Consider the following 12,626-nt stretch of genomic DNA (forward strand, 5'->3'; position numbering starts at 1 on the left):
TTCCTTCTTCATTTCCTCCATAGAGTCACCAGAATTTGACATTGAGTTGTCTGTCTATTGTTTAATCTCTGTCTCTCGCACTAGAATGTAAGCTCCCTGAGGGTATGGATTACATGTGTCTTACCGTTGTATTGCAGGGCCTGAACCTGTCACTTAATGGTTCCTTCAATCAGTCAATAAAAGGCCTTTCTTCCCCGACCCCTTGACAATGTTTGAGCTCCCATGCTAGACACAGTCAGGGCGCTGTGTACTTTTCTTCCTCAGCGCGTCTCACAGTTGTACTTAAATGGTAATTTGTGTAATTTCACTTTACCAGTTTCTCCTTCTAGATACACGTCCAGGGGAACAGAGGCATGTTCCTCTTGCCATGCTGAGAACAGGGCACTTCAGTACGCGTGGGTCTGTTGAGTCTTCTGCAAGCTCATGGGTCTGGGAGAAGGAGGTGATGATGGTTCTCTGCTGGGGTAGGGAAGCCTTGAAGGGTGAGTGCCTGGGGCCGGATGGGAGAGCAGAGCATTCAGTGCAGGCTCCCACACGCAGCCGGACTAGCTGCTTAGTCTTTCTCTTGAGCGGAATTTCCCTTGACTTCCTCTGCTTCCCTCTCAGTCTCCCTCTTAGAGGCTTCTTGAACCCCAGAAAAATCTGGGCTCATCAAGGACCCAGACCCTTCAGCCAAGACAAATGGCAGCGATGGGAGCAAGGCCTCTGGATCCTGGGGAAGAGTTGGAGAAATGGGGAGAGAAAGACTTCCAGCTAATACCCTAGTTGATTCTGTGTTGTCTTTGTAAACAGAAGTCAAGCCTGTTGGTGAAACAGCTGCTGAAGAAAGCAAGCCAGACACACTTCCACCATCCAGTGCTCAAAGCACAGTCAAACAAAGCACAGTCCCACCATCCACCGATAAAAGTGTGACTGCATTGGAGACCAAGGGAAGCACACCCACAACGCCTAACACCTCAAGGGCAGTGCCACCCTCAGCCCAGCAAAGCACAACTGCAGCAGCCAGTGGCAAAGATGAGAAACCAGCCACAGGCAACTCTGCTATAACTACTAAAGACTCAAAGGATTCTACAACCACACCAACCACTGTCTCGACAAAGCCTGAAACCACAAGCAGCCAGAGTGGAATTAAAAGCAATTCAGCTAAATCTGGAACCCAGAGTAGCCACAGTGTGACCACAAGCAGTGTGATCACTAAGGAAGGAAATCAGGCAGCCTCTGACCTTCCACATCTGGGTACCACCTCAGTCATCACGCCTGCTCTTCCTTCCTTGCCCACCCCAGCAAGCACTCACCAGCCTAGCACGGTCCCTGTGACTTCGGTCCCTGTGACTTCGGAGCCCACAGGGAGCTCCTCCGAGGGACCAAACAAAATTACAGCAGCTACAAGTTTAGGCACAATGACGGGCCCCACCTTCACGACGCAGGGGATGCTGACCACACTAAGTAAGTAATGCCTTTCTTTTTTCAAGCAAAAAGAAACTTTCAAATGCTTATGTTCTGTACAGTCGCTGGAGGTTCATGCATATTCATATTCATGAATATGCGCCACCTTCACTCAGCCGGTTTCCCGTTTCAGTGATGAGCAGTGGCCAGTGGCCGGCAGAGCTGTGTGTTCTGATGAGAGCTCAGGGTTCTGACCTGCCTAGTGGAGCATTTACTTTTTTTTTCTTAAGTGCTGGTCTTAATCCAGTAAATTAATTTCAGAACTCTCTGATGGATCGTGAGCCTCAAGATCATGACCCAGGTCAGATCTATTGAATCAGAATTTCTAGGCGTGAACCTGAGCATCTGTGTTTTGAGGGAACCTCCACCCCCCCACCCCCGCAGGTAATTTGGGTGTGTGGTGAAGTAACTAGATAGCCACACCACAAGAGCGCGGTCGCCTCCTGCATAAGAGCCGGGGCTCTGAGTTGGATAAACCTGGATGCCAGTCCCTGCTCTGCCACTTGTTAGCGTGTGACGTTGGGCAATTCATCGAGTTCCTCTGAGACTCAGTTTCCTTGTTTATAGAATAGGGATAATTACAGTACCTTCCTCATAGAGTTGTTGTGAGGATTGAAAAAGAAAGTACCTTTGAAGCACTTAGGAGCCTCACAGAAGTAAGTACTCAGTTAACGTTAGCTTTGCCGCTGGCATTGTCACTGCTGTTGATACTTCTTCTGTCGGGTTCCTACACTGGCTCATCCAATCTGCTCATCCTGTAATAGGTTATGGGAATTGACTTCATCTGCCTGCCTCTTCCTCCTCATAGCCTGCCTCCTTCTGCTTGTGGTCTAGGTGGGGGGATAAGACCAAAGAACCTCAGAAAACTAGGAACAAGAAAGCCTATCTTTTTGTGTTAAAGGTACCACTCACCTTTTCTCATAAACTTTGTTTTCCCAATTATAGCACCATGGGTTACCTCACAAGGAACTCAACACACCTCCAGCAAGACGCCAGCTGTCACTGGCACCTCTGGGGCTCTGCAGCCTACAGGCTCTTCATCGGGACCTGGGACCACATCTCCTGCCAGGGGACCCACAAGCTCCATCACTCATTTGGAGTCAACTGCCCCCCAAGGCTCCAGTATCCCTTCTCCCACCTCAGTAATTCCAGCAGGTGTGGGACAGGTGAGAGAGCCCAGAGTCGGAGAGAAGGGACTCCAGGAAGAGCATTTCTACTCTTCCCTTCCCAGGGCGCCTGGGGGGTGGGCTGTGAGGAGCCATCATCATTCACTCACCCTCTCTGGCTTTGCTGGACTCTGGCTTAGACGGCAGGATAGCCAGTAACACACCTGGCTCTCAAACTCCAGCCAGCCACACTCCCAGCTTGCCCCCAACTCCTTATTTGATGTCACCCACCCAAGGGAGGGAGGGAGAAGGCAAAGACAAGACCTCGTCAGGCTCAGCCTTACCCTTAATCCCAGTGGCTTCTTCCAGATACAGTGCGATTCTCCCGAAAAGCTGAATGAGAAGATGCTCGTCCTGAACATTTCGAAAACTGATGTCTCGAAAACCAACATCTGTGTGAGTACCTTGCTCATCTGAGCCCCACTCTGATCTACGTCCCCAAAATGCGGTTTAGCAGCAGGGTCACGGAAGGTGGAAGGGAATGAAGTGTTCCTTCTAGAAAGGAGCAGAGAGATGTTTTCATTTTCCTGCTCTTGTTTTTTCCTAGTAGGACAGGACGTGGTCCCTTCCCATCTTATGGAGGGTCAGAGCCAGGTTCAGACTTCTCTAAGGGAAGCCCCGCCCTCAGGGCTGCTGCAGGGCCAGGAATCTGGGCTTTCACTTCTGAGAGTCTGGAGACCCCAATCCTGGTTCCTGTTTGCTTCTAGTTCAGGATGTGACTTTGTTAAGTCGATCTCTTTGGGCTTCAGAGGCCTCAGTGGAAAATGAGAGGCTTAGTCTGCCTAACTCTCCCTCTTCTAATAGTCTGTGGTTTTATATTTCCTGGTCCATGTGTTATCTGATGGCCACCCTCTAACCTAGGGGAGCTGTTGCCCACAGTTGTCCTTCCCCTCAGGGGGGGTTGTTTGTGTATTGTTTGCGGGAGATGGTGTCAGCACGTGTGTGAGTAAGTTTGCATGTGTAGCAGTGTGTCCACTGCCTTCAGACTGCCAGTCTCCCTAGGATTAAGGGCTTTAGTCTGGGGATGTCTGCCGCAGAGCTTACTCAGTCAGTAGCTGAGGCCTGAGTGAGTGCTGGTGATGGATGGCTCACTGCTGCCCTCTCCTGGTCAGTGGCTATTTTGGCAAACACCCCTGGGAACTAGAATAGGATGGAAAACTTGAGTTTACAGTACTCTTATACCACCTATTTTCTGCAGTTGTTTCCTTTTGGGTGTCCATTTTGCTGGAATTTTCCAAGTGAACTATAGAAGAGCTGGAGTTTTAAAAGGGAGCAGTGTTCCCCTAGGGTTGGGCTTATTGGACAAGGCAAGAATCACACTGATGCTTGCTCAGCCTTTCCTCCGGCTCTCTTTTTGGCTGAAACTTGGCAGGGGCGTGTTTGGTGGTAAGAAGCGTTCTTTTCCTTTGCTGTGAATGGAAAGAGGAAAGCCCTGGATCTTTACCTGGTAGCAGGTTGGGGAATTAGTAAGCCTAAGGAAATTCCAGGTAGAAACCCAAGGGATGGTTTGTGGGACAAGCCATATGGAGTCCTTTTCTTCATCTCGGTACCCTTATTCCAAACTCTGGTCAGAGACACATCAGTTTGGGGTGTCTCTGGATGATGTGGCAGGGCTGGGTAAAAGCTGCCCACACTTTGCTTCCTCACCCTCAGCCCTAAAGCCAGCCAGCCAAACTCTTTCTGCTGAGAAATACAGAAGACTCCCGTCTAAGACGTCCTCGTGCATCTTTAAGATACTCCCAATTTCCCCTGTGCAGTGATGGCCTCGCCTTTCTCCCGTCAGCCTGTTTATGGTTTCAGGGTCTTAGCCTAGGGAACGGGCACATGTGTTTCGACTTTGGGATGGATAACCTTGAGCTGAGAGCCAGGGCTTCCCCTCCTGAGGTCTTTGAACTCAGCATCAAGGGCTGGTAAATGGTAGGTTCAGAGAGGACTGGCATCTTCCCCACTGGCAGTGCCTCCTCAGGTCCTTCTGGGGAGAGAGATGATGAGGGGCAGGAGGTCGTGATCCTTAAGGAGCTCTGAGGGAGAAAGCGGCACTAGGGCGAACGGTATTGTTCACCCACGATGAGATGAACAGGATAAGGAGACTAGGGGGAGAGCTCCACGTGAGGCAGAGAAGGCAGGGGCTGGCCCAGGAGGACGGCACATAACTCACCACTCCTGGCAGGCCTGGGAATGGCACTAGCTGTGGCGGGAGAAGGGAGTAAGTTCACAGCCGGCAACAGCGTTCTCCTGACCTTAGCTTCCAAGGGTGGCCCCACAAGCCTAGGCTGCTGTCATGATCCCTGAGGAATTACCTGTGCTCTCTCCACAACAGAACGCGACCGCGTCGAATGACAAACTGGTCACACTCTTGTGCCGAGCAGCGAAAGCCTCCTTCAACCCAGCTCAAGATCAGTGCCATATACGGCTGGCACCTGTTCCAGAAATCCAGGCAGTGGCAATCAAACAGATCACTATCTGCAGTGAGTTGAGGGCCGGGGGGCGTTGAGGCCTGTGTGGGGTGGGAATGGGGCAGGAGGCGCAGGAGCACAAGGATGGGTCAGTTGTCAGCCCCTGGCCACCCGAGAGAGACACCACTCAGGAGACTGAGATTCAGGATGTCCTCCTTTGTCCCTTACTACGTCACTCTGAGCTAGACCACTGAAGCGGCATCTCTCCCTCTCCCCCCCAGCAAACCTCTTTCCCACGGACGTTTATGAATTGCTGAAAGACAAATGGGATGACCTAAAAGAGGTAAGTGGATGCCCCCCATGTGCTGCGACAGACTGGCTCAGGAGCCTGTCCCTTGGAAGTCCACGGTTCCCCAGATCCACTGTCTCTCATTGTCAAGGAACCTCTAATTTGCAAGCATCTAGAAGATAGGAGGATAAGAGGGGACAGCAGGGCGGTAGAATGGGTTCCCCTCCAAACCCCAAGTGGAAGAGCTCATAAGTGAATGGGAGTTCTGAGAGAGGGTGACCCGGAACCTGTTTTCTGCCACGTAACTTTCTCCTTCCTGGCCAGGTGGGAGTCAATGACATGCAGTTTGAGGGTCAAGGACCACCAGAAGAGACTGAGGACCGGTTCAGCATGCCCCTCATCATCACTATTGTCTGCATGGCATCCTTCTTGCTCCTGGTCGCGGCCCTATACGGCTGCTGCCACCAGCGCCTCTCCCAGAGGAAGGACCAGGTGAGGACTTCATTCCACTAGCCAGGAAGCAGTCCAGTTCACTGGATGACTCTCACCCCGTTATTCCCATATTGGAGAAAAGCGAGGGGGCCATGGGCCCTTTCTGATAGGCAGAGGTCATCCCTTATAGGAAATGGAAACTTGCCTGGAAAATTAAAGAGGCAGCGTGGTGGAAGGGAAGAGCATGGGCTTTGGAGTCATGAAGACTTGGGTTAAGCCCTAGCTCTGCCTCCCATTATCTGGGTGACCTTGAGCAAGTCATAATCTCTGAGCTTCAGGTTTCTCATCTGCATAGTGGGCATAATATCCACGTTGCAGAGTTGCCCTGAGGATCCATTGCTATAAATGGGCTGAGGCATACCTGTCTAACCAGAAGTTCTTTCATTTACCTTACTAGAATGCCCTCATTACAGTTCCACCCTGACCCATGGTTCTCAACCCCGGCTGCACACTGTGGAGAGCTTAAGGAAAAAAAAAACCCCATGCTTAGCTTCCTCACATACCAATTGAAACAGAATTTCTGGATCAGTATATTTGTCAAAAGCTTCCTGGGGGACTGTCCTGTGCCACCTAGATTGTATCTTAGGTAAAAATGGAGAGAAAGTACTATCTCTAGATAATTCCCATCTGTTGCAGAGATAGCTAGAAGTTGTGCTGTACCCATCTTGCTCAGACTTAGGAGGTCCTCCGTCACTCGGCCAGATGAAAGTGATTTTCTTACAGTTCGTTCCAGTTCAATGCTGCAGGGTGAGGAGGGTCCTGGAGAGGAAGGTTTGGTGGGGAAGGAATGGAGGAAAGAGGAGATTGGAAGACTCTGGAGGACAAAGTCCATCTCCACTGATGTCACGGATTTGCCACCAGGGCAAAGGTGAAGCGAGCTGGGCATTTCAGGATGTGGGGCAAGTTCTTATCTCAGACTAGCCCCGAGGCAGGCCAGTAGTCAGGAAGGCCTCCAGGACCACCTATTGTTCACCTTAGCCAAATCGGGGTTCCTGGATTATAGGGGTACAGGTGTAATATTAAGGCTAGAGCAAGGCTAACAGCCCTCAAATATTACCCCCTTTTCTTGGGTCATCTCCCTCACTCTAGCAACGACTAACAGAGGAGCTACAGACGGTGGAGAATGGTTACCACGACAATCCAACCCTGGAAGTGATGGAGACCTCATCAGAGATGCAGGAGAAAAAGGTGGTCAACCTGAATGGAGAGCTGGGGGACAGCTGGATCGTCCCTCTGGACAACCTGACCAAGGATGACCTAGATGAGGAGGAAGACACACACCTCTAATCAGGTCTGCTGGCGGCCTCCGACGGTGCACAGAGCTCCAGCCCAACCACCTCAAGTGCCATTTGGACAGGGGAGGAAAATCCTTCCCCTTCGAGGGAAAGACTGGGGAGGGAGAGCAGACTCGGAGGGTTCCCTCCTCCCAATCCCCACAGGCCTTAATTTTTCCCTTTTCAAGCTGAACAAATCACATTCTGTGTAGAATCCTCTTGTAAAATAACCCACTAGTGCCTGAGCTCAGTGCTGCTGGGAGATCAGGAAAGAGCCATATAAGGGACTTTAGAGACCATCTAATAGAATCCCTTCATTTCACAGATGAGATGACTGAGGCCTAAAGAGGGTAAAGTCAAGGTCACACAGCCACTGGGTGACAGAGTCAGGATGAAAACAGAGATCCTTCACTCAGTGCAGTGCCCATTGCCACCATGCCACGCTGCTGTGATCACCTATGCCCTCCCTCCAGAGCTGCCCTGGGCAGGGGGGATGAAGCTGCCAGTCAGTGGATGGGATGGAGGGGAAAGCAAGGCCAGACCCTGTCGCAGTGGGATCTGATTACTTGAAAGGGTAGGTCCCGTTTTCTATCTCCTACACCAGCCTTGTCTGCCAGTGTTCCTGTCCTCTTTGTTCTCCCCCCTCCCTTCACTCAGTTTTCACTCCCACTCTGTCCCAGGGCCCCTGGGACTAACACGGGTCATTCATGATCTTGAACCCCTTGTTCTGGAGTCTAGTTTCCTGGCATTTGCTTATGAGATTGGGACTGACACAGCACACAAGGCTCCCAGTGTGAACAGGTCTGCACATGGGTCCATCTACAGGTGAAGAGAGAAAGGGAAGCCTTTCCTCCCAGGATGGGTCCCGGCCCACCTCCAAGGCACTCCTTGAAGAGGATCCCCGAGTGCTGCTTTGGTCTCCCATTCCCACCGGGGACTAAGGTCTGCAGCAGCTATTGAAGGCAAGGTGTTCCTATTTCGTTGTCACTGCTCAGCCGATGCGATGGGGTGAAGACCCCAGCTCGGTCATCCCCGAGATCCAGCGTGAAAGAGCAGCTTTAGGACAGAGCTTCCTGGTGCCCAGTCAGCAGAGAGGTGTCTGAATAGACAATCGATTGAAACAGCAGGAAGGACAGGCTTCACTTCCCATATCATAGGAAATTCAGGGGCTTTGCAAGTTGCTGAGAGTTTTTGTCTTCTGTGTTTTTTAATCCAGAACTCTGTTGCCAAAGGCCAAAGCTCACATCGTTGAGACATTTTCAGTTAGATTCCATTCTTCTGTGCACAGGGCAAGAAAGGCCTAGACGCATGGTGCACTGCAAGGTGCATAAGGGGCAGCCCGGGGTCCTGGCCTTCTATTCCCAGTGACCTCTCACTGTCGGGGCACGGAGCTAGCACTTGCTGTGTCCCCTCCTCTGTATTCCTAGTGGGGCTGGCTGCCCCGCGCTCCTGTAGGTTCTGGTGGCATCTCAGGGAAACAAAATGCCGACTGTTGCCCAGTGGAGGGGTTTTGAGGGAGCTCAGCAGGTAGCTGCTACGTAGACGGCAACTGAGGACTGGGCATAGCGAGGTTTCATCTGATTTTCTGAGAAGGAATCCTGTGTGGAATTTTGAACTCTGCCCATGTTCTCTATTGTTCCTGGGCATAAATTCCCTGGAACCTACTAGGAAGATGCTTAGGAGAATGAAAATGGTCACTTCAGGGCAAAAAGCCAGACCCCTAGAACCTAGGGGCAGTCTAAGCTGCAACAGTTCTGATAAAATAGGCTATCTATCTGGTTTGGGATAGGTTATTTTTTTAAAGGAGAGGATCTCAAGAGGAAGATCTATGTCCTTCCTTTGCTGCCTAATTCCCTCTTCATAGCCTTTAGCCATTTGATACCTAGGAGAAAAGGAAGGCCAGAGGTTCAAGTAGGACCCCTGAGTTTCCCAAGAGCTAGAAAGATGCTAAGCTAAAACAAGGATCCTAAAGTATTTGCCCTGATTCTCTACTATTTGGAGGTTGGCAGGATGGAGGATACCAGTTTGAGAGAAAAGAGAAGAAATACTGTTTCACTGGGAAAAGATCTGTTTGCTTCTTTCCTACCCAGCATTTGGTTCTTTCTACCCATTCTATCGTGGCCACTGTGGGAGAGGCCAGACTAGATTACTCCTTTGCTGATTTTGGGTCACATTCCAGCAGCTAGGTTTAGACAGAAAGAGCAAATATGTCTCTGCAAACCAATCAAAAGCCACAACCCCCAGGCCACTTGGGGAGAGAGATGGTGACTGGCAAGGACCAGAGAGTAAAAATTATGCTTGGTCAAGAGGAATTAATGTGGCTCTGTCCAGAGAGAACCTTGAAAAGCTTTGGGCTGGTTCAAAGGTTCCTTCTTTAGATGCATCCAAATTGTATTGCTCCAGCCTTTTAGGGCAACTTGCTCTGGCTTGCTCTTGACACTAGACACCTATATCAAAGACCGTTATCACCATGTATCTGTAAAGGTCATCTTCTTCCCACATCTTTACTGGGTTCTGATGCTATCTGGTAATTCAGATTCTGGGGCTGAGAAGAAGAGAAGAGAAGAGAACCAGGAACTCAGCATGACTTGAAACAAGTTATGCCATAGAGAGATTATAAACTCTATCTCAGTGGCACACTGGTTTCCCTAAACTTCATAAAAGACCAGAAGCTATGAATCTGATGACTGGACAAAATCCAGTGGGAAGCACACTGTTACGTGAGTGGGGAGAGACGCAGCAATGCTTATGAATGGGGTACAGAATATTCTTTGCATCGTAGGACAAAATACAGGTTTAATCTAGTCTAGACACAAGATTCTTTCTCCTCTTGGTAAGGAAAGCTAGCAGAAAGTTTATTTAAACCACTTCTTGAGCTTTATCTTTTAGACAATATACTGGAGAAACTCTGGAAAGCAAGTTCAAGCTGATACACATATACGTATTTTTTGATAATGTAAATACAACAGCCAAATGTTAATCCACCCGGCACTGCTCTGAGTGAATATACTTTGAAAAACCATTTGTTAGCTAAGAGAGAAGGCTTTTTTTTCCCCTCTAAACAGGAATGTAAATGTCTATTTTACTGGAAATAAATTTTTGTTTTTCTTTGATGAAGAATGAAATATAAGACAGGCTGATGACAAAGTGTCTGTCTTGCAGATTGGGCATTTTTATTTTTAAATATGATCCTCATCCCCTCTCCGTAAAGTCCCAGCATGTTACAGTAAGGGTTGGAGTCAATACGCACTGGTTGGAAAGTGACTCTCTAGTCATAGGGAGAGGGTTTTAGAACCCAGTCCAATCTTCTTTTTTTAAAAAAAAACCAGAAAAAGAGCCTGAAGCCCAGAAAAATAAAGTGACTTGGCCAAAATCACATTTAGTGACAGAAACAGGCTTAAAACCTGGGTTGGAAGACCGTCCAGTACTGTGTGCCTCAGGAAAAATCAACAAATTAAGGACTGCTAATTAAGGGCAGGCACCAGAATGACACAAAGGACAGAATTCCCTTCTGGAATCTGCAGCAAGGCTAGGGAGAGCATGAAGACAAAAATAGGAACCTTACTGGTCTTCTGTACTTCTGAGTTATTTAGGTCTAAGACTTAAATGAACAATTCTTTTCTGCTAAGAAATAAGTTTTTTTTTTTTTTTTTGGTGTTTTTTTTTTTTTTTTTTTCCACACACACACACTGTATTTTATTTTTACAAGAGATAGATAGACAAGAAATAAGTTTTGAATGAGCTTTTACATATAGATCTTCTGAGTAGGACTAAGGATCAAAGGGAACAAGACGGGGGAAGGCAGGGGGGCAAAAGTAAAGCAATGTCTTTCATCACTGTCATTAGCTGATTCACTCAGGTTTGGTGAAAACCCAACACTGAGTGAAAGGAGGGGATTACTATTTGCTCTGGGTCTTTTTTAAAATTAGTGAATGTTAAACAGTTTGCCCAGGAGACTGGGGGAGCATGTGTCTTAGTGGACAGGGGTCTAAAGTACACTGGAATTTACTGAGAAACTTGTTTGTAAAGACTGTACTTAATTATTGCCGTTTTCTTACAAAAATATATTTTGGAAAATTGTATACTGTCAATTAAAGTGCTTTTGTCTAAGCTGGTTCAAGTCCTAGTATTTTGCTCTGATTGATTGGCTTCCATTCTGCACTTGTGCACGAGGCTCATCATTGAAGCCCCTGAGGACATAGTGCAGCAACCTCTGCTCTTGGTTATGCCTCTTAACTAGGCAGGTCCAGACACAAAAAGAGAAGGACGGAAGCTGAAAGGAAAAAGGGGATCCACAAGTTCTCCAGATTATCTCAGGCTGCTCTAGTGATCGTAACTGAAAGGGCCTCATTTTCCCTCACAACAGTTTTACCAATGCTTTACCCTCTTCCTTCCCTCTATTTTGGCCTCAGATAAAATTGTGACTCACCCACCACCAAAGATCCCAAGGGGGCTGCTGAACCCTGGTCAGGTATGAAAACACTGGTGTAGAGACAAGGCAAATAAAAATACAAAAAATAAACAAACGATTCTGTTCTGGCCCTGTTACGCCAATAAAAGGATCTGTTTACTTGTCAGAAGAAGCCTCTGCCTGTCCCCTACCTGCAGACATAGTGAAGATGAAGCAGGTTCAGGAAAGGAATCGCTCAAAGACGATTCTGATTCTCTTCATCTCCTGGGGTGGTATTATCTATTTACATGTTTCTGCACTGCAAGAAGAAAACTTTATCATTCCCGACCTGCAGAAGGGAAACTGTCAGGTGAATCTGGTTCACATTCATAGTTGGTATACAACAGTCTCTTCTTGCCTGGCATCTTACAGTTCACAAAACATTTTTACACATCTTATTTAGGAATTGTCACCACTCTACCAATAGGGAAATTGGGTACAGAGATTAAGGATTCTCTTTGAGATCACACAGCTACTTAAATGGTACTGCTAGGCCTTGAATCTACATCTTTTCCCTCGAGTCCTACATTCTTTTCTCAACACCACATTAATGCTCGAGTTCCAATACCAACAAAGTACGTTTCTAGAATGCAACTACTGTTACAATATGATTTTCCCTTTATACAGCAGTTCTGAAAGCAGTTAACATCCTTAAGGGTGGGCCAGAGGTATTTTGAGGTTAACTTCAACAGTGTGCCAAGGATACAGAAAGGAGTACAAGCACCAGGAACTCAGGCAGGCCTCTGGCCATGCTCGAGGCACACTGTTCTGAGAATGACTCATAGTTTATCATGGTCACAAAGACCTAAGACTCCATTCTTTTCCTGAATAGGTCATTCTCCCTGCTCCCTGCCCTGCCAACCAAGAGGCACTCTCAGTTGTCATTTTTAATTTGTTATGCCTCTGTCACTCATAACCCCCCATTTTACAAGCTCCCTCCCAAACCACACATTTATTTTGAACCCCAAGGGAAAAAGATAAAGAACAGGACTGGCTACTATAATGAAAAGGAATGATACCGAGATGGCTAGTTATTTTTCAATGACCTTGGCATTTTATAGATTAAAAAGTCACTGGGATCCTAGCAAACAGGATCTGCTGCCAACACTTGCT

At 48.1% G+C, this 12,626-nt stretch overlaps 1 protein-coding gene across 1 annotated transcript in view; it reads left to right on the forward strand.

Moving 5' to 3' along the window:
- PODXL (podocalyxin like) overlaps positions 1-10,697 on the forward strand; it is a 42,585-nt gene extending 31,888 nt beyond the window's left edge. The window contains exons 2-8 of the mRNA XM_057550582.1: positions 793-1,446; positions 2,392-2,612; positions 2,922-3,008; positions 4,933-5,080; positions 5,290-5,351; positions 5,622-5,789; positions 6,879-10,697. Of these exons, the coding sequence (XP_057406565.1) occupies positions 793-1,446; positions 2,392-2,612; positions 2,922-3,008; positions 4,933-5,080; positions 5,290-5,351; positions 5,622-5,789; positions 6,879-7,076 (1,538 nt within the window). The 3' untranslated portion in view covers positions 7,077-10,697. The remainder of the gene's footprint in view (positions 1-792; positions 1,447-2,391; positions 2,613-2,921; positions 3,009-4,932; positions 5,081-5,289; positions 5,352-5,621; positions 5,790-6,878) is intronic.
- The last annotated feature ends 1,929 nt before the right edge of the window (positions 10,698-12,626 follow it).

This window comes from Balaenoptera acutorostrata, chromosome 7 (genome assembly GCF_949987535.1).
Source record: "Balaenoptera acutorostrata chromosome 7, mBalAcu1.1, whole genome shotgun sequence".
Taxonomy (NCBI): domain Eukaryota; kingdom Metazoa; phylum Chordata; class Mammalia; order Artiodactyla; family Balaenopteridae; genus Balaenoptera; species Balaenoptera acutorostrata.